Genomic DNA, 21,378 nt, shown 5'->3' with positions numbered 1-21,378 from the left:
TCAGTAGTCAGCTCACATCGCTAAGCGCTTCACGGAAATTCCTGGAGCAACCTCTCCACATTCCACTTACCGCCCTCCTCTGCCAGTTCCGAGAGATCCGATTATTGGAGTGAACTGCTCGTCATTTTTGGGGCAGAACAAACATTAAATAACAGATCGCTCCCGCGAGTCAGATGTTTGCGGCGGACTCGGGCAGCAGTCTCGCTGTCTCCACCTCACTCTCTCTCTCTTCACGAAGACCTGCTTCATCTGTGTTTATTTGGAGATACAGGGAGAGGCGCGAAAGTTCAAATGCCGACAGGACTGGGCCGAGTAGTAGCGGAGGAACATCACTCGATGCTAGTGTTATTCGCTTCATGGAATTCTTGCGCATGCAAGCTCTCAGAGTCCGCTCCATGAGTCGGAAGCGCATGGCCTCAGGCCTCACCTCTCGTGGTTGTCCCAGTCGCTTCCGGCAAGCACCTCGAAAAAAGCAGACTCCCTCCTTCTCCCGCATTCACGTAAGGCTCACAATCAGTTTACGCCAAAATTCGATCCCGTGTGGTGACGAAAAAGCGCTTGAACTGAGTCAAGTCTGAATAGTCGACATGTGATACGTGTAGGAATTTCGAATGGTCCATCGGTTCAGAATGATACGACGAAGGCTCGTCGTCGGAGAGTGCAAGCGACGCTCGAACGACGATGTGTGCCGCGAACGCCGGTGCTGCATTACTAGATGCCCGAGCGCTGAACAGTGCCTCCCGTAGACGAGTACAGTGAGGACCAAGCGGGAGCTCATCACCACGTCGCGTCGTTCCCTCGGAAGAAATTCTTCCGAACGACTCGATTAACCGATGGCGCGGAATTCCAAAGAGATCAAGAATCAAGAATGTCTCACTGAGAGTTCTCTTTGGGTCTCAGGTGAGCAAGGTCTGTTGCCCCAAAAGTTGATTTCCGATATTCTGGCCGTTCAAGCGTATGAGCCGAATTTCTTGTTCATTTTCATTCCTTTTTCAGCCTCCTCGACGACAATAAATGGGTCGCGCAAGAGTCCTCGGACGGCGGTCAAACACTTCAGTAGAAGGGTGACTTCGTGAGATCTTGGTGGGTGAATGATTCATCTGGCTCTCATGGTTCAGGCTCTAGATCACATCACGGGTCCCTGGCCTACTGTGATGCGATGTCCCTCCATCCGCGTGGTCGCGGCCGGGTGCCCCGATGAGAGACCGGAATCGAACTTCTATGGCTGCATATGCTCTTATCTACTGGAAGACAGACCCTGCAGGCGTAGCGCAGATGAACAACTCCTAATCAGACGATCCGACGGCATTCAGCTCGGAACTCGTCCGCATGGTTCTCAAGTTCCAAGTTTTTTTATGGACTTTCAAAGTTTCCCGCCACAACGACGAGAACCGTCTTCTCACCGCCATCGTTGTTAGGCTCCTCCCATTGAGCTTTGGGACTACCGTTGGAGAGCTCGGTGGTGTTGTGTAGAGCTACGACAGAGGGAATCGCGATTTCGTTTCTTTCGGTCTCGATTATCCTTTGCCGAGGAAAAGTTCGAGGAGTTCTGTAATCTTTCATCAAACTTCCAGAGGAAACGCCAATAACCTAATTCTTCAGGTTAGTGACTATCGACGGATTTGGATCCGACGGTATTCATCAGCTGTTCTCGGCTTTGCGGCTGAAGCGTAGTTCGTAGTCCTGATCGTTGACGAATGACTTCACTTCGTTGGAGCTAAAAAGCTATCGATTTCGGAATTGCAACTACGACGAATTTCTTTGTCCTATTTTTGGTTGCTATGCGTCGACGGCGGACTTCCTACGTCCGAGATAAGGTGTTAGGCAGCGACATACCGCACAAGCCTTTATCCTCTTTTCAAGAATTTCGATCGTGAATCGAGTAATGTTCCATGGAGAGCCGAATCGGTGTTTTCACAGTTCTAGACGTAGGCCCGGTTGCTGAGGTCCCGTCTACGTTCTCAACCAGTGACCATCCTGGCGGTGACTGTCGCAGTCAATTGAACATTAAGCATCGCTCGCCCCGTTACGATTTTCTTCCAACTGACTCATTGGATCGTTCCCGAGATTAGCTCGCGTTAGATGACTCACTCCCCTGAGATCCCTCGCGATTCAAATCCAATAACCGACCCGTGTTCCATATTGCAGGATGGGAGCTGTCCTCGGGCTCTGCTCGGCCGCTCAGATGGCGTGCTGTTGCGGATCGGCGGCGTGTTCGCTGTGCTGCTCCGCGTGCCCGTCATGCAGGAACTCGACCTCTACTCGCATCATGTACGCCTTGATGTTGGTCGTGACGACCGTCGTTGCTGCCATCATGCTATCCCCGTCGTTGGCTGAAACCTTACAAAAAATTCCAAATCTCTGCACCGCCTCAAAGATCTGTCAGGAAGTAGTCGGCTATCTCGCAGTTTACCGCATCATGTTCGCGCTGACCATCTTCTTCATCGTGATGTGCGTCATGATGATAGGTGTCAGAACGTCGAACGACGGGAGAGCGGGCATACAGAACGGTTTCTGGGGACTGAAATACGTGCTCCTGGTCGGTCTCATGGTGGCGTCGTTCTTCATGGGCGACGGACGTACATTCGGTGAAGTGTGGATGTACTTCGGCATGGTCGGAGCGGCGCTCTTCATCCTGATCCAGCTCATTCTCATCATCGACTTCGCCCACGGCTGGGCCGGAGCTTGGGTGTCCGAATACGAGAACAACGGCTCGCGCGGCTGGTACTGTGCTCTGTTCTCAGCCACCATCGGAATGTATGCCGTGGCGATCACCACTGTTTCGCTGTGCTTCACCTACTACACAGTTTCCGACGGTTGTGGACTCCAGAAGTTCTTCTTAAGCTTCAACCTCATTCTATGCGCCATCTTTTCCGTGATCTCGGTGCTCCCCATCGTCCAGGAACACATGCCGACATCCGGATTGCTACAGTCGAGCGCGGTGAGCCTCTACATCATGTACCTCACGTGGTCGGCGCTCACGAATTCCGGTGATACCAAGTGCCTGCCGGAGTCCCTCGTTGGAGAGAACAAGAGCAAACTCGATCTTCAGAGCATCGTCTCTCTGATCCTGTTCGCGGCTTGTGTTCTCTATTCATCGATCAGAAACTCGTCGAATACCCAAGTCGGGAAGCTCACCGGTGTCAATGACTCTAACGATGCCGAGGCGGGAGTTCAGAGCGGGGCTGTCCATGAGGAAACTACCAAGGTCTGGGACAACGAAGAAAACGGGGTCGCGTACTCGTGGTCCTTCTTCCACTTCATGTTCGCTTTGGCCACGCTCTACGTCATGATGACCCTGACCAACTGGTACCAACCCGGCGATGCCACGAAAACTGGCAGTTTCGTTGAGAATCGTGGATCTATGTGGGTCAAAATCATTTCCTCATGGGTCTGCGCAGCTCTCTACTCCTGGACGCTGGTAGCACCAGCCGTGTTCCCCGATCGAGAGTTCTAATTCTCATTGATCGATCTTAACAACGGCATGGGAACTTAGGATCGATGACCATCTCCTGCCGAGGCGGGAGAAGAGGAGGAATGATTCGAGAGCCATCCTACTCATGGCGCGAGAATGTTGCGCCTATTCCTACGCAAGGACGTCACGAGCTTTATTCGATCTGAATAATTTGTACATTTTTCGAGACGCGCCGATCGACTCGAAATCACGCATTCATCGCACTTCCTTCATCATTGAATTCGCGACACAGCGTCTTCGCTCAAGTCACATGTGTGCGAAGCCCTCCTGTTTCCCCTGATGCTCCGTTCTGGTTCGGCGTTCTCGCGCACGTTTGACGCGTGTGTACCCGCACCCGCAAGGAGGCTAGCGACATAGCTGGGACAGTATTTCTCTTGCTTAGTTCCCTGGAATATGTGTACACTTACTGACTGTGTGGCGGAATTCGAGAATGGAAAATAAATGAACTCGTTTGCTCTAGCATCTTCTGCGCCAGAAAGTGCAGATCCTTCCCAAGACTTGTTCTGTCCATGGTATGGTTAAGTTGTATATAAGGGGGAAGGCTTGGAACTTCCCCTCCTCCTCACGAAGGAATCTTGTGTACGCTACGGGAAGAACTCCGCTCAAACGTGCTACTCCGCATGGCCCACAGATATGGGCCAAATATGTAGATCCCGAAGACAACCAATTAGAAGAAATGGAGAGTGGGATCGATTCCATTCCGCTACAGAGACGGATCGATGCTCTACCTCGGATCATGACAGCGAGGCCACACCGCCGAAAACCTGAGCTCGGTGTGCTCTGCATGCGATGGAGTCAAGCGGTCCCCAAACTTTTTCGGACTGGATCACTAAGCCAAGTTTTGATGTCCCAGGTACACAGAGGAAATGTACCCAAGAGGATCGAAGCCGAGTGACTGCATATTATGATATCACATCATAGAGTCGAGCGGTCCCTCTCAAAGACACTCGATACCCTTGTCAGCCGTTCATTCCGTCCTCAAGTTCTCCAGACCTCCCGTTCTTCTTTTGCTTCAGGATACGGCTGCGAGCGGAGACCAACCCCGCAAGCAACACAGCAGGGTCGGAGCGTCACATTTGCGAAGGAGCGGGAAATTCAGGTCTCGCTCCCGGCTCGAGGGAACGCGGTCTGGCCGAGGATCGGCTGTTTAATGCGCCCGGTCCAGTGCGAGACAGATGAAATTGAACCCGATGCGATGCCACTCCGGGAAAGCCAATCTCTCTTCCGGAGAGGTGTCTTCTACTCTGAAGTGCTTCCTCCGACGTTGGTGGGGTGGTGCCCCGTTGTAAGAGGCTGCTCGTAGAAGCCCTCAAGAGTGTCGCAGGAGACACTGACCAGAAAACTTTTGCTCTTTTTTCTCCCTCCCTCCCGCCCTCCGTTCCCCCCGACGAGTCGATTGAGGAGATTACTGGAGCTCTCTGTGTACCGCTCTCCCTCCAGCGCGAACTTCACTCTCTGAACACTCACTCTTTTGACGCTCCCCCTCCCAGAGCCCTCGGTAGTCTCTCTCTCAGCCCATCCCTGTGTTTCTCCCTCTCGTCTTCCTCCCGTTGGTGTCCCAACCCGTTCGTCCTCCAGCGTCGCTCCGTCTTCGTCGGCATCGTGCCCTTCTCGCGCTTTCTCGTCTCCTTTCCTCGAGCGCACGCCACGCTCTGCCCCGCCGCTCCCTGCCTCACAACTCTCGCTTTTGCGCTTCCGGTTCTTCCGAGTTCCCGTTTGCTCCCGCCCGCCTGCCCGCTCAGCCGCCCCTCCCTTGGAGTCGGACCCGACAGAGCTCAATATCCCTCTTTCCTCTCTCTCTTTCTCTCGGTCCCTCCAGTTCAGGGAGCTTGACTGCTGGTTAGAGAATATATTTCTCCACCGCTCTTCGTAGTTGTTTCTCCTGCTTATACACGCGCTCCTCCTCTCTCGCTCATTATCCCTCTCTCTCTCTCGCTGGCGCGCCACCGCCGCCACTTCTCTTCTGTGGTGGTGTGCATGGTGTGTTGGTGGTGCTTGTTGTTGTTGTCGTCGACGTCGTCGCCGACACTATCCTCCCTCTCTCTCGCCGCTGCCTGGTGTTCTCTCGCCCTTTCTCGTTCTCTCTCTCGCTCCGGCCTCTCCTCCCTCGCGTCGTCGTACCTCTCTCTCTAGCTGGCAGCCAGCGAGCGAGCGAGCGGCGGCGACCAGGCAAACCAGCGAGCGGCATCGGCAGCAGCTCACACACAGAGCGAGTGAGTGGTGGTGAGCAAGAAGGCAAGCAGAACAACGAACAAATACCAAGTAAGCCCCCCCAAAATTCGCAGTTGGTGTTGCCGCTGTTTCCAGAACTTTTCTCTCTCAATAATCGGAGGTGATCCTCCTCGATTGTTCGAATAAAACAACGACTAGCAGCAGCAGCGGCAGCACCAATAACTTCGGCTGGAGGTAGCGCTCGCTCGTGCCTTGTGGTCTGCCCGTCGTCGTTGTTGTCCATCGTAGCGGCATTCGTTGTTGAAGTAACATTCGCCAACACCGTAGATTCGCCGCCGCATCTGTACACCGAGTCGGCCCTCGTGCAACAACGGAAAGTGCAGTACAAGCCGCAACAACATCATCACCGTCCTCGTCGTCGTCGGCGACTGTAGTAACAGCAGCACGGCTTCGTTGTCGTCGTCGGTGGTGCTGCTGCTGCCGCCACCGTCGTCGTTTACATCGAGGAAGAGAAGCGAGTGAAGGAGCTGGCCGTCGCTGGCGCTCGGCTGGCTGACTAGCCAGCGACTGACGAACTGGCGATCAAACCGAATATCTCACCGTGGCTTATTGGTTGGTTGGTCACTTAGTAAGTTGGTCGATTCCTTCGCTCGTTGAAAATCCGTTGGAAACGAACGTTCCGACGGGTCTTCTCCCAGCATTCTAGCAGACAGACCAACTGCCAACCTAACTGGCGCACTGACCAACAGGCCGGCCTCGCGGCCGGCTCACGAACGTGTTCGAAAATAAGTTCCGGGGTGGGTCGCTAACTTAATCGAGGACCGGTCGCCTGGGCAGCTGGTCCGCGCATCGAACGGTCAACCAGTCGTACCACCGAAAACGGGAAACGGGCTTGCAGACTCCCGGAAAAGCGCGAGAAAAACCCCTGAAGAGGTTGCGGCTGGAGCACCGAGTCTGGAAGCAACCGGTGGTGAGTCCGCTCTGTCCACTGATCCTCAGAGGGTAAATCACCGTTTCCTCGCCGCCTGCTGAAGCTGCCTTCGCCTCCGGTGTTGCCGTGTTCGTCGTCAACTTCCTACATTATCGACTTTGTGTGGATGTGCGCCAGTGAAGAAGTGCGCGAGTGGAAGCGCGAGCCGCTCGTGGTCATCGTCGACCTCGCGCGAGATCTCGACTGGACGGTCGCATCGGCCTGTGGACACGCAACGAGTCCAACGGGTTGAGCTACAGATAAACAGACAAGCAAACGACCAGAGTAGTAGCAGATTTCTCACGGTTTCTCCGTCTACGCTACAGTCGCTCTTCCTCACACTCTGACAGACGGGGATACGGACGGAAGAACTAGCTAGCCAACCAGCCGCCTGGTGAGCTCGAAGCTCGTCTCCTCTACTGTCGTCTAGACCCGACTCCTGGCTATATCAGCGCAGGATTCTGAAGGAAGCAGAAGTGCGGCATCGACAGCACGGGAAATAACTAGCACATCAAGTAGGGAGGAAGGACACGAAAGCATAAAGGAAAAAACTCGGAGACGAACTCCCAGGCCCGGCCCACGACTAAGTAGGGATCCGAGGCTTCCAACGTAAGTTCCCTCGAAGTTTTGTCCGGATATCTGTTAGATAGTCGGGCTCGTACACGGTCTTGTTTATAGTCTCCTTCGCTCAGTCTGCACCTTTGCTCACTGGTTCACCGCACTCTTCAAGTACTGGGAAGCTCGAGCGACGGAGTAGCGCACTCCAAGTCCAGCTTCGTGAAGTCATCGGCTGAAATTAACTTTACCATTTATCAAATGGATTCCCTGCCAATTTCCTTCTCGCGCGAAGGCGTGCGTGATTGAGCGAGCCGGGAGTGTGATGCTGTGGCAGCATCAGCCGCAGCAGCTCTCTGCATCGTCCTGCTTGGTGCGTGTTTACATTTTCTATCCGATGTTGCCAACTGGAGGCAAACTTGAGCGACAGAAGAAGCAGAGCCAGAAGCTAGGCAAGGAGCTCGGGCGACCGGACTTCATGAGCTTCCTGATTATGGCTTCCTGAGGCTTCTCCCAATCACCTCAGTAGTCGAGTTAGCCGGAATCCGAAGATGCTCTGGAGCATAATAATTTTCTCCAGTATGGAGAGCGTGCACTCCGATCGGAATTCCACGCTTGGGAACAGAGGTTTGCGAGGATTTCCGGTCGATACTTCGCTGTCAAGCACAGTATTTCCTCTTCATGTCGGCCTTAGTCCGGAGTATATTCGCTCGTGCAGTCATTCCCGTTTCCCCGTGCTCTCTATCTCTCGCTTCTCCAGCTCACTCGTTTTGTCGCTGGCTGGCAGACTCGCTGCTTGTGCTGCTACTGCATGACTCCACTACGCTATTCTGGTTAGAGTGAGTGAGCGAGCGGGCGGGCGGACGGGCTGACTGGCGGGCGGATGAGAAACTGCGAGAGAGCGCGAGAAGGGACGAGCGAGAGAGCAGGCGAAAAATGAGCGCCGAGGAGAGAGCGAGAGAAAATGAGCGCCGGCTAAGAGTGCACGAAGGCTCAGCAGGAAAAATGAGTGAGAGAGAAAGAGAAAAGAGTCCGGAGCGAGAGAGAAAGAGAGAATGAGCACCGAGCGGGAGAGCAAGAGAAAATGAGCGTCGGCCGTGAGCGAACGAGCACCCACCATGGGGCGAAGCGAGAGAGAAAGAGAAAATGAGCAGGGAGCGAGAGAGAAAGAGAAAATGAGCGGGAAGCGAGAGAGAAAGAGAAAATGAGCGGAGAGCGAGAGAGAAAGAGAAAATGAGCGGAGAACAGTGAGCAGCTGAGTACGAGCGACGCATGGTGCGGCCGCCGGCTTCCCCTGTGCTGTAAGCGCTGGCTGGTTTGCATGCTTAGTGTCGATATTACGCTGTCGTCGCCTGGATGAGCGAGCGGAGTTCAAACCCGCGCGGCCAAATAAGCGAAGAAACTTTCGAAGAGTTTCCCTTTCTGTCCTCCCACTGGGATAGGTCTCCTCCGCAACTGAACCTATGATTCTCGAAGAAGCTTCATCAAATGGGCCATTCTCATATGCTGGTCGTCGCCGGTTTTCGGCATCCGAGCTTCTTTCGCGCGCGATTCTACTCTTCCGCGCACCCGAGCTCGATCTGTTGGCGAACTCGATGGAAAGCGCTATGACGAGAGAGAGAAGAGATACACAGTTGTTTCCGCCATACACGGGCCGATGTTGATCGCTGACACGTTTGGAACGGATACAATTGCTTGTTAGCCGGGATTGACTCGGTGCATTACTGCGTTCCGTCGACACGAGCAGCTAGTAATATTTTGAGAATGGAGAAGGATACATCAAAACGGGCTGTGAAATCTTGGTGCCCGAAACAAATTCGGCGCTTCGATTTCCGCGACGCTTATCCTCTCGACATCGGAGAGCAATCGGGCCAGGGCTTGCAGCCCGAATTCGAGCCGGGATTTCAAGAAAAGCTTACTTGAAAAACTTTGGGGGCAAGAAAAAGTGACGGCGAGGAGAAGCCAACCAAACGAGAAGAGGCCTCTCTATCTTCTCCGAGCGGTACATTGTCCCTTCCATCCCACTCTTTCATTCTCTCTTCGTGTTGATCTTCTCCTCCGTCTTCTCGCTCAGCTTACTCCCGCTCTTTCTTCTTATTACATTTTGGCTCTCTTACTCGCTAGCTCGCGTCGCTGGCTGTCTGGTCGAGTAGGTGGCTAGCTCATCGCTCCTTCCCTCTAGATCTCTTCTTCTCGCTCCTGCGACTCCAGACCTGTCCTCTTAGTTTTCCTCTATTTCTCATTCTTGTTTCCTTAGCTCGGGGGACTTAGTCCTTCTGTCACAGCCGGTTCTCCCGGCTGGCTTGCTGGCTCGCTCACTCTCTCTCTGAAACTTCTCTACGCCATAGAACTTGGTTCTGGAATGGTCTTCGCGGTCTTTCCTCCCTTGCGACACGGACAGTTACCTGGCTCTGTACGGGTGAATTTCCAGACAGAAATAATTATGGAAGGAAGCGATTTGTCTCGCCTCGAGCAGCCTGAGTTGCGGTCTCCGGGAGCGTATCATGACTTTCGAACCCTTGCGCAGGCGTATTCCAGCGAGGTAGTAATGAATCCATTCCACGTCTTTTCAGCCTACAGTATCAGGTTTTGATCTCATAGTGACGATCCACTGAGCTCTAAGATGTCGTCTTGGATAGTGCAAGGGATATACCCCCATGTGAGTTCATTCCTCGGTCGAAATACCCGGAATAGATCAAATATTCTCTCATTTATCAGTTATTCATCGAAACTCATTCATCAGCAATCAAAGCTGATGCCTCGCCCGTACTAGAATCATCATTTATATCCTTCGTAGATGATGATTATCCCGCCGTCGTCGGGGCAGGGAAGTCCATCAATACCCCTAGCAACACCTCCCGGTTTGCCCCAGCAGCCGCAACCACCCCCACCACCACAACAACAGCAGCCCCCGCAACAACAACAGCAGCAGCCGCCACAACAACAGCAACAGCAGCAGCAACAACAACAGCCGGGGCAGGAGCAGCAACCAAATAATCAACAGGACCCCTTCGGAGGAGGGGGAGGAGGCGGCGCGGCCGGTAATGGTCCGGGCGCTAACGATAATGGGGGCGCGGGAAGTTTCACGAAGAAATCACCGAAACGTGGGGGAGTACGTGATGGAAAATTCAAATGCAATCTCTGTCCATATGCCACCAACAAAGACTGGCATCTTCGGCAGCATGAGGTTAGTACCTCGACATGGCGATCGAGAAATCTCTCCCTCGACTATCCCACGAGTATATCGCCGTTAGAACGTCGTCACGAGAGTTCTTGCGGGTCGAGGAATTCGATTGTTGAGAAATACGGAAGAGTGCAGAGGGTTTCGGTTCCCAGGGGTGACGGGCCGCCGGACGTGGCATTGTTCGCTGTGCTGAGACGTAGATGCGCTAAAGTTCGCTCTTAAATTATTGTCGTTGTTGTTGTCGTCGTTATTATTGTTGTGGTTGATTTCAATTCAACTTATTCTCGTTTGGCTCGGTTCCCATAGCATGTAAGTTAATGCCTGCTGTTTGATCCGATTATAGGTATCCCATTCCGACGAGAAGAATTTCACATGTGAGCATTGTGGTAGCGGATTTAACAGGAAAGGCAACCTCAAACGACACATGATGATCGTGCATGAGGGAGTCCGTTACGCGTGCTCCGTGTGTGGCAAACAGCTCACGTCTGAGGCGCATCTTCGAGCTCACGTAAATCGTCATAGCACTCCTTGGGAGGTAAGTGAAGGAAAAATCTTAATATCTTCGAATTTCGTCGCGACTCCACGTGACTCACTTAAATCTTCTCTCGAATATCTGCAGATGCGAGTTTTCCTGCAGAACGTTGCATGCGTTGTCCCGACAAAAGCATTGGAGTTCGTTACCACTGTTGATAACCTCTGTTTTTGGTTTGTGCATGAGAGGACTCTTCTTGCGAAACTTACCCCGATCGTTCTTGATCGTGTTCAATTATGGGTTCAAGCGAGTTCGTTGCGTGTTCGCTCTCTGTAGGAGTACTATTTCGTTTTTCATCAGAGCTTCGTAGGCGCTTTCAATGGGCGAGGCTTAAGATATCGCGACAGTGATGGCATCTTAGGCTTTGCTGAGACGTTCTCGGCCGTGCTCGTCCGAAATTTCGATATCTCTTCAGGGGGTGTGGACTCGTGGGTGCAGGGTTTTCGGAAATTCTGTTCTGATTATTCTTCTCGTAGCTTGGTTGTCCGTCTCACTGTTCTCTGAACGACTCTCTCAAACGTTCCTCGATGTGTCTTCTGCAAATATCGTGTAATTCGTTGCAGTACGTCTTCGACTCACGACCTCGGCAGCATAAAGGCGTCAAGGACGGCCGATTCAAATGCGGCCAATGCGATTACTCTACGAATAACGAATACCACATGAAACAGCATGGAGTAGTGCACTCTCAGGACAAACCTTTCGTGTGCGATTCCTGCGGTGAGGCGTTCAATCGCAAGGGCAACCTACAGCGGCATAAAGCCATCCTTCACGCTGGACTCCGGTATCCCTGCTCCGTTTGCGAAAAACAGTTCCACTCGGACTGCGCACGAAGGAAGCATGTGGCCAAACATTACCGCGAGGTGAGTTTACCCCGGTCAGATGGGCCCTAGACTGAGCAATTCATTTGCATGTCATTGAGGACGTGGGTTCGTCGAAATATTCTGTAGACCAGTGTTTCTCAAGGATAGTTCGCCAGGCCCCACCTCAGTGTAAACTCGCGCCCCACCGTGCCCCACCTTCCATGGGCTTCTATGGTGAAGAAAATTCTCCAGGCCCCACCGTTGGGGCCAGCGCCTCACCTCGAGAAACACTGCGGTAGACTAAGATATCGTCCATGACTATGGCGAGTATTCCAGTGGGCACCTCTGAGAGTGATAAGACTGGTCGATTATTAGCGGTATTCCGTGTGAAGGAATTCGGATAGATGACTCGATGAATCGGAAAAGGAAAAATATTATTCGCACATGAGGCGGATTCTGAATACCGAGAGTTCCGCTCATGGAAACCGTATGCCATTCGAATGGTTCGACGTAGGATCTCCCAAGGCGCGAGGATATGATGAGACCTCATACGTCAGGTCTTCTCGGCTCGGGGATCTCTATCCTCCATGTTCTCCTCCTCCGATTCCTGACCCCCGTGGATGAATTCACCATCCTTCTCCTTTTCATCGTTCAGTGCGCCCCCCCTTCATCACAATAAAGGTGTCTACCAACCTACCTGCCTTCTCCTCCCGACTTCTTGCTCGAATCATGCTGTGGTCCATCCTCGGCGAGGCTTGCGAGAGATGGATTGTGCTCTATCCCCCAGTCTTGGTCACCTCAGGTTGCTTTACGCGCCAACTTCCGAACCCGATCTCTGTCGACATCTCTCTCTCTCTCCCTGTTGTGCCTCCTGTGCGAGAACGCGCGGAAAACATCGTTCTCCGAACGGCAGGCCTGCGGCCGAGCCAGCAGACGGGTGTGCTTCCACCTATCTTCCTTGCTCCCTTCGTTTCTCTATTGCAATCCATTCTACCCTTTGCTCGCCGTCTTTGCACCAATTGTGCTTCGTTACACTCGCCTTCCCTCTTTCTCTCGAGCTTTGACTCGCTCACATCTCGCTTCCTGTTCTCCTCCCGTCAGTTAGCCGGCGAGACAGGGAGACTGAAGGATCCCGGCATAAGGCCAGCCTCCTTTTGTTCTGTCGCCCGTTGCCACCCGTTTCCTTGTTCTTCTTCTTGGCGGACGCCTTCTAGCGCTATCCTGATGTTCTCTGTGGCCCCTCTCCCAAGCGGTGTCTTTCTCGTCTCTCCTCCAGCGGCTGGCAACGTCGCTCGAGGAGCTGCTGTCGGTCCACCTCCCTTTATTTTCCTCCTTTACTTCCTCCCCCAAACACGGAAGGAGCAAGTACAGCTACTCTTCTGAGTCCTCCGTCCGTTCCTCAGCTCTGCCGTCTTTTTCCTTCGCATTCTCCTCTGTCTTTCCCCCTCTTTTCCTTCCTTCATCATTGAAGGGCTACAAGCGGTGTTCACCCCTCTCTCTTACTCGGTCGTCTCTTCTCTTTGTATTTTCTCCTCTTTTTCCTGTCTGCTCCATTCGTCGGCACAAGGCTCGCCGCCGTCCTTCTCCCCGTCCATTTGTTCAATTCGCGTCCCCTGTTGTTCCTCCTTGTCGTTTTGCCTTCCTTTCCGCTACAGTCTTCCTCGCTAGCCCGCGACTTAAGTCTCCTTCATCCTTATTGCGTCCCTCCATGTATCTTGGTTTTCTCGGTTTCCCTCTCTCCGTACCATGACTCTCCGAAGGGGAAATACCAACTTTATTCGTTCATTCTGTCTGTTTTTGCGATCTCTCTCGCGATTCGATTCGCGTGAAGTCTTTCCGCTCTCCTTAAAATCTCCCGAGGCCCGTCCGGTGATGCAGCAGCGTCTTTTTTTGAGGATACATATATCGCGATTGTCCTCCCCCTTCCCTCTGCTGACAGCGTCGTCAATAGCCCTGCCGTTCCCCTGCCTATTCCTCTCTCTCGGACTTTCTGCGTGCGCTCTCTGTTTCCGGATCGAGTTCTCCCATTTATTTAATCCCATCGAGATAGGTATTTCTCCCTCGTGAGATCCCCGTAGGCCACACGGATTTGACCCACGAGTCTCCGTTCCGACCTCTCTACTCTACAAGTCTGCTCCGCCAAATCATACAATCAAAAAAATGCGAGACGATTCGACAGTAATTAGTCACACCGGAACCGACTTGGAGTATATATCTTGATTTCGATGAATGATAACTCCAACAATGATCATACTCCGACCAGAGGTGGGAACGCGAGTCCGCAGCGCCTCGTCCTGCGGAACGCTCCTGCATCTCGACTTTTCCCATCGATTGCTACTTAAGGTGTGTCGAAGCGAATACCTGGTATCGGCCTGGGAGTCTCCCCTAATAATTCGCGGCGAGAAGACTCTGGGCCCTGTCTCCGGACCTGAGTTCAGAGGGGGAAGTCTTTCCCAGTCGCGATATTCTTCGGGACTCGGTTCGTGTTGAGGGCGCGAAGAGCTGGCTGATGATCTGATGTCAATGTGCTGCTATCGTAGAATCCGCACATTGCTATTCCTTCGGTTGATCCGCTGCTCTTCCCCCGCCCATCGATTCCTTTTCCTTCTCCCTTCCGCGGTCATTCCCTCTCTGTGTTCTCTCTCGCCTTTTCCCTTTTCTCTCCCGAACCATGGTGAGGCTTCTCGCTCGCTCCCTCCCTCTCTCCGTCTCCTCCGTCTGAACTCCCCGACATCATCAGGGAAAGACGAAGCGGCGGCTGCAGCTGCAACACCAACAGCAGCAGCAGCAACAACAAGCTACACAGTGACAGCAGCAGCTGCCGTGAGTGGATGAATGGGAGAGAAAGAGAGAGAAAGGAAAACACTCGAGGCGGCGTGTTCTGAGAACGGGAAGGATAGCCCGCTCGACTCCTACTTCACTATCATGTCGATTTGACAAGCGGAAAACGGCTTTGAAAACAATTGGAATCCACTCCAGGGATTATCGAAAAACGTGTCGCGTGCGAACTTGACGATATCCCCCGTCTGCTGCTCCCTCTCTACCTCTGGAGCAGGATGAAGAAGGAGGATGCGGCCGACCATGCGTGCATCTAGGAATTCGAACATAAGAGCGGGAGTGCTCCAAGAAGCCCAATAAACAACGACGCGCGGGAAGCTTCCGACTTGAACGTCTTACCTCAGTGGGCTTCGTTAAGTTCTTCGTCTTCACGCCTCGTCCCGGCTTCCCCATGTCGTGAGCTTAAGGAATCCGGGTCCGAAGGCTGGGAGAAGTGTTCGGCGAATCGAAGTTTGGTTTTTGTGGACACTACGGGAAGCGGGGCGACTCTACCCTGCCGAGGAACAGCGCTGTTCTGGATCTCTATCAGCTGTTCGTGTTATCATTGTTCGTGGACTGTCCATCTCCGGCAGCTGACGAACTTCTACCCTCAAGCAGCGGCAGTACCTGCCACTGCTGCCCCAGTAGTGAGAGCAGTCCCGTCCGAGGCGGCAGCGAAGTCTGTCCTGCAACATCCACATCATCGGCTACGAGTATCCCTAAGACGGTCGTAGGTGTTCCATCTTCAAGCACCCAAAGAACCACAACAGCACCTGCTCCGTCGAGTCCGCCCTCGACTCGGATCGGATCTGGAATGATTCGATCCGAGTGCAACATCCGTCAAGTCGCGGCAAGTAGTGATCGTCGATCCTTAGATCCCTGCTGTACCCCACAGGTGGCCTTTGTCGATTGACGCACCTACTCGGGGGCCTTCCCAGTATGCCTGCTCCGATGGCTCGGAGGCGTAGTGCTCTTGTGAGCTTGTGATTAAGTTCGTCCTTACTTCGAACCGGAGCTCATCATCTTCGATAGAGCAATAGGACCCCAAGTTTCTCTTCTCCTCGCGGAAGAGAAGAGATCGATCAGAGCCCTGTGGACTCCTGCTGCGAGAACTGTTCCGGCGTCGGCCCTGTTCCCGGGCACGGGGCACCCGGCGTGCGGTTTCCTCGGGCTGTCGCTTTGAGCACATGGTGCTTGAGTGGATTTCGGGCTTCCGTGGACGACGACTTTCTGATATTTTGGGTCGGTTCTTATCCCATGGGGCTCTTGCACGCTGCGGTGATCTCTGGTTCAGTCTGTCAGTGGGTTCACTCTGGCTATCTAGTTGGCTGGCGGGCTGGCTGGCAGAGAGTTCTAAACAAAACTCCGAGAGGGCCTCCTCGAACTTTAGGTGGGGTGACTGAAGCTAGTCAGCGTCGAGCTATCGAGCTCGGCGGCCAGATGGGGAAACCAGAAGAGGTGCTGCGCGAATGCCGCTAAGCCGACAGCCGCTCAGTCTCTGAATACGTCGTGCGCACTCCACAGAGCGGCTTGAATCAACGGCCACCGAGCTACCTAGCTCGTTCGCTTGGCGGGTAGGCATGAATGCTGCCGCTGCTGCTGCTGCAGAAAGACCGGCAAGCAAGCTTAGTGCTGAGCATTGGGACATGTACCTAGCAAGTAAACTCACATACGGATCCCTCTCTCGGAGTTTTCGGCGCTCTCCGATAGCGTCCCTTCTGTAGCATCAGGCATGCAGACATCGAGCGCTGGAGGGAAATAAGCATCGAGCCGATCCGCTCGTCTTCTGGTTCTCGCTCCGAGCTGGCAGTGTGAAGTTCCGAAGTGGAGATCAATTCCCTTCCAATCAGAGGGACGGAACGACCGACCGACCGACGGACGGACAAAAACAGAGGCGAATCCTTCGCGCTTACCTCGGGGCTCGTTCCCCCTCGATCTCTGTCGTGATTAGACACCTCACAATTCTCACTTGTGATCATCCGGATGATACTTATTCCCGAAAATATCGGCGTCAATCGAACCGTTCCCCTCGTCGGTCCGTCACCGTGCTCCTCCTCTGGATAATTCACTCATGAACCCGTGCAAACAGTGATCTTTCGGCGTCAACCGATGCAATTCCGTGTTCGGGGGTGCGTGCGAAGGCTGACATTTGAGTTTCGGTTTTGATGTTCGAGGAGCAGTTCGATGTAGGGCGAAACAAGAATTTGAACCTCATCAAGTGCAAGTGATCTCCGTGAATCATCCAGTGGTGGGCTCATTGATTCGGACTTGTCCGCTTCCCTGAGTTCATTTTCACATAGCTGGGATCGATTCGAAAAGAAAGCAGCTGTCTGAACTGGAGGCATACCGACCGGCTCAAGCCATGGCTTGGGTTCTGCAAAGTTTCTACATGCCTCAAAACCAGGACCCTGCTGTCCTGGACATAAACGACTGTCAAGTGGTAAATAAGTAATTTTCGAATAACTCTATACGGATCATCTTTGGAACTTCCGCTGCCGACTCCGTGTCGCCTCAGCTGGTCCATTGTTTCTCGACGATAATCCCCGCGTGTGGTGATTCGTTCTTTCACGATCTTGGGCCAAGCGTAATTCTCTAAGGTGTCACAAGCTCGGTACCCAATGTTTTCCCGCGAAAATATAATTGAGAGATCGATTCTCGTCGCTCCATCGGTCGGGAGAAATCTGCAAAATCGCTCGATCAGGCGACGCGCTAGCTCCTAACGGTCGTAGATTGAACTTGGATCGTATCACCAAGTTGGAGCGACCTCTCGTCAGATGGCGCTCACGGTATACTGTGACTACTCAGCGGTAGGAAGCTGGGGGACGCGAGTTTCATTTGCTAGTTCGACCGCTTCGAAATACTCAGAGAAGTTGCAGTTATTGTTATGAAAATTTGCCGCTGTCACAATCTGTGGTGATCATTCCCGCAGCTGTGCGTTCCTCGGGCGTTGTGCGGAGACTCATCGCTCGCAATAGCGGGGAAATTTTCTCTCGACTTCAGACGGAGAGCTCCTCCGAGCTCTGAATTGATATGTTTTTGTTCGATTCATGGAGCTCTGTGAGTTGGAAGCTTGTGGAAGTTCATCATTTTGGAATAAATTTTGTCTCGAAACGTTCTCACCGACCGATCCACCTGAGTCCGCCGCAAGCGTGTCAATCTTGCGCACGAAAGTTCCGCGATGGCATTCAGATGTCACTTTATTTGAAGTTTGACGTATGTCGTCCGCCCAACGCCGGTCCCCCCTCCGGGTTCTCGAATCATTCGGAATCTAACGATTTTATCAACCGCTTTTCCAGATGCGGCTACTTCCGTCGACAGGACCGCAGTCTATGACTTGTCCTGTGACTCCGGCTCTGCAGGCTGCTTCTCAGGAGATACTTCCGCTTAAACCGGCCCAGCCGCTGTTGGGACACGCACCTTGCGCTCCAACGCCTTTTCGTCCAGGGCACGGGCAGGACGAATTCAAGAAGATGGACCTCGTGCCGCAGGCGGCGTACGGCGTTAGCGTCATGGCGTCGATGGGACCACCCCCAGTGACAACGACAGTGGCCACTGTTTCAGCTCCATCGGGTCCCACACCCCAGCCGCCTGGTCCACCTCGAACGCCCCTGAAGGACGGACGCTACCGCTGCTCGCAGTGCGACTACACCACGAACAAGGACTGGCACCTCAAGCAGCACGAGGCCTCACACTCAGGTGATAAGCCGTTTAACTGCGATGTTTGCGGAGCGAGTTTCAACCGCAAAGGAAACCTGAAAAGACATCGGAACATTATTCATGAAGGCATCCGCTACCCATGCCCCGTTTGTGAAAAACAGCTGACCACCGAGAGCCATCTAAGGGCGCACATGAACAAGCACAATGGATACAAACCATATAAGTGCTCCTTTTGTGAGGCTACTTTCTATCGGAGCGACAAGTGTAGGCAGCACGAGAGGAAGAATCATCTCAACAAATAGAAATTCAACAACAACCACTGAGTGAGAGACGTTTCTCAGCCGATGAGCGATTTGGGAACCCGCAGAACTAAACTTCCCGATCGGATTCCACCACAGGATGAGGAGGTGGCTGTGAACGAATACCGAAACCTCCGGGCGGAGAAATTTCGCGACACCTTCCACCGAAAACCTCAAGAACGCATCGTTGAGAAATCACTCGAGAAAGAGAGAGAGAAAAATCTGTGAACGAAGAAGATGTGGTTCACACCGATGCTGCCAAGCATATCGTTCCGAGGTACACTCTACAGCGTGCCTTTCCACTCGACCTACTTGCCGAGCAGGATTCATCTACTCACAAGTCAGATGTTATGGCACCGAAATAAGGAGAGATGGAAAAAATGAAAGAAAGAAAGTAATCACAAGGACAGGAGGATCTCCGAATCGATGGTCAACCGATCCGTGTTCATTGCCCCTTGACGGCGCCCGTGGTCCGCGCGTTCGCTGAACGTTTGGTGACAACCAGTTTGAAAAACTACCGTCACGATGCCGACAGAATTTTGTTGAAAGAAAATGAGGACAAACAGCGATGGAACGAAATATAGTCCAAACTATAAACTCCACTGCGATACGAATGTCAAATATGTGCATAGGAACTGCAGCCCGTTCCTGACCGACATTATATTTGTTAGATTTTTCGTTCCCTGACGCATGGGTTTCGAAGTCTTGAGCCGCCCTCTCCCATGTTGTCATCGTCTTGTGAGCTGCCATCTAGGTGTAAATATGTAAATACTTCGAAATATTCAACACCAACCTCAATTACGACGGGAGCTGCAGAACTCAAAAGAGAAAACGTAGAAACCTATTCAGCAGCTAATTTTGAGATTCGTTCAGCAAGCTTCACGTTGGCAGTAGGAAGACGATGCGGAGTGAGGTATCAAAAACGTCGAATAGACTGGAGCCCACCGCCAGAATGGAAAACCGCAAAGAATAAGGCGTCGTTTTCACGACGCGATGCGATCTCAGAGAGACAGAGAAGCGAGGCTGGCCAGTTCCTTGATTTAGAACCATGTCATGAATCCGATGCGCTTCAATTTCCAAAGCAAGCGAAGCTGAATCCACCTATGGAACGAACTCGTCCTCGAAAAGTATTCATCGCTCTGACAACGACAACATCAACGACACGATTAGAACAACGAAAGCGACTCATTGTCAGTGTTGACCGAAACCTGAGAACCGAATGGATACAAGTCGCTGCAGGAAAGTTCGCCGACATCTGAGTACGGAACTCGTCCAACTAAAGACCCGTTAAGATCTAGCCCGTGAAGTCGAAAGCCCGGATAAGTCTGAGAACCATCTTCATGATCCCGGAACAACTGAACAAGCGACAGTTGAAGTCAGCGAAAGATTCCTGTGAGCTGCCGTTCTACCCTCAAGCTCCTCCCGCCCATTCATCTCCTCAATGATTCCCAGTCCCCCACCTGCCCTAGCATTTATGTGTGTTCCCGACAGCAGTCACTGAACTCGTAGGGATACTTATCAGTTCAAATTTATTCTCCTTCGAGCTCTTCATCAGCTCGCCGAAGCCTTCCTCTTGTTTATTCATTTGCCTCTTCATTACGTCTTTCGGCGCGATGTCGGAAGCGCGCAATCCAACCGCTTCCAATGAATATATGATGGTATTTCGTTCAACTGAATTGTGGAGGACGATCATGAGGGGTGAATGATGACGTTTCAAAATTCGGGGGAAGAATGGAGGGCTCAAAATCTCAGCCCTTCCTGAGCTTGACGGAATAGGTAGAAGCTTCAATGTGCCATAACTCCGAATCGAAGCCCGATCGACGGAAAAAATAGCTGAGTTAGAAACTTAGCGGTGACCTTGCTAGGCGGCATTCAAAAGGTGCGCGTTCGCTTCGTGTTCCTCTCCAACTTTCATTCAGTCGTACACCCGATTTGTGCCTACGGAGACTCTTGTCGAGGCGCCGAACGGTCGCTGAGAGACATATACAATTATAGGAACAAGGAGGAGCCTTCTCCTCGAATCGTTTGTAAAGTACAGGGTCGATGAATTTTTCGCGGGGACCCTGGTCGGAACCAGCATTCTAGTTCGTCGGGCTCTGTCAAACGGGTGCGGGATTTCACGCAGCATATAAGGTCCCGCCGCGAGAGCTCGCTAGGTGATTAGTTTCGTCTCCCGTTTCAATCATTCTATCTCGATCTCGTACTTGATCGCACAAAAAGTAAACAGTTATTCATCAATACCACTGGCATCGAGATGATCGAGAAGGCAGCCCCGACATCGTTCAGGGAGCATTTCCTCAAATCTCTCAAGCTTGCGACCGACGTCTTCCCAAAAAAACTTCAGTTTCGAGTCGAATCGAGACGACACCTTCCGAATCTGACAGTCATCCCTCTACTCCATGCTGAAGTGGCGGTGGTGTTGATGACGAGTGAGCGAGTTAAATGATTATTATTGATTCCCTCTACATATTATAAATACTTTATGAATGAAACCGACGTCGTCTAAGAGTAGAACTCCCTACCAGCCTACCAATGAGCGGGCGCAGTGCCGGATGCTGGACTATCGCGGACCGTGTAAAAGTTTTCGCTTCGACACCTGCTGAAATCTGTTGCAAACTAAGGAGCTAATCACATACGAAACGAAGATAAGCATTACAATGAAATATAGGTAGTCCATTGTATCCAGCGAAAGAAAAGCCTGAGGTGTGATACCTTTTTAGCGAGGAACTTATCTCGATTTTCTCCTTCTCGCGTGTGTAGAATTCATCTCGACTCATAAACGACTGCAACAAAAGCTAATGACCGAATCGATTCATCCCATTATTTATAGACACATGTTGATAACGAGGTATTGGAGAGGGTATCGAGAAACGGTATGATACAAGAGAGCGAGTTTGTGGGAGATGAGAATCATGAG

The 21,378-nt window shown here is 52.4% G+C and overlaps 2 protein-coding genes across 2 annotated transcripts; both read left to right on the top strand.

Moving 5' to 3' along the window:
* The first annotated feature begins 1,423 nt into the window (after positions 1-1,423).
* Serinc (serine incorporator TMS1) lies at positions 1,424-3,962 on the top strand. Its single transcript, XM_003737979.2, has 2 exons — positions 1,424-1,602; positions 2,149-3,962. Exon 2 carries the CDS (start codon positions 2,150-2,152, stop codon positions 3,455-3,457), a length of 1,308 nt encoding a protein of 435 aa, XP_003738027.1. The 5' UTR covers positions 1,424-1,602; position 2,149; the 3' UTR covers positions 3,458-3,962.
* A 5,833-nt stretch (positions 3,963-9,795) lies between these two features.
* LOC100905894 (zinc finger protein 347-like) lies at positions 9,796-18,464 on the top strand. The gene is made up of 6 exons (XM_029112753.1): positions 9,796-9,831; positions 9,970-10,033; positions 10,193-10,359; positions 10,700-10,891; positions 11,365-11,748; positions 17,802-18,464. The coding sequence occupies exons 1-6, from the start codon at positions 9,796-9,798 to the stop codon at positions 18,462-18,464; spliced, it is 1,506 nt and encodes a 501-aa protein (XP_028968586.1).
* Positions 18,465-21,378: the final 2,914 nt, after the last annotated feature.

Source organism: Galendromus occidentalis, unplaced genomic scaffold (genome assembly GCF_000255335.2).
Source record: "Galendromus occidentalis unplaced genomic scaffold, Mocc_1.1 scf7180000075740, whole genome shotgun sequence".
Lineage (NCBI taxonomy): Eukaryota > Metazoa > Arthropoda > Arachnida > Mesostigmata > Phytoseiidae > Galendromus > Galendromus occidentalis.
This window is presented reverse-complemented; position numbering and strand designations above follow the sequence as displayed.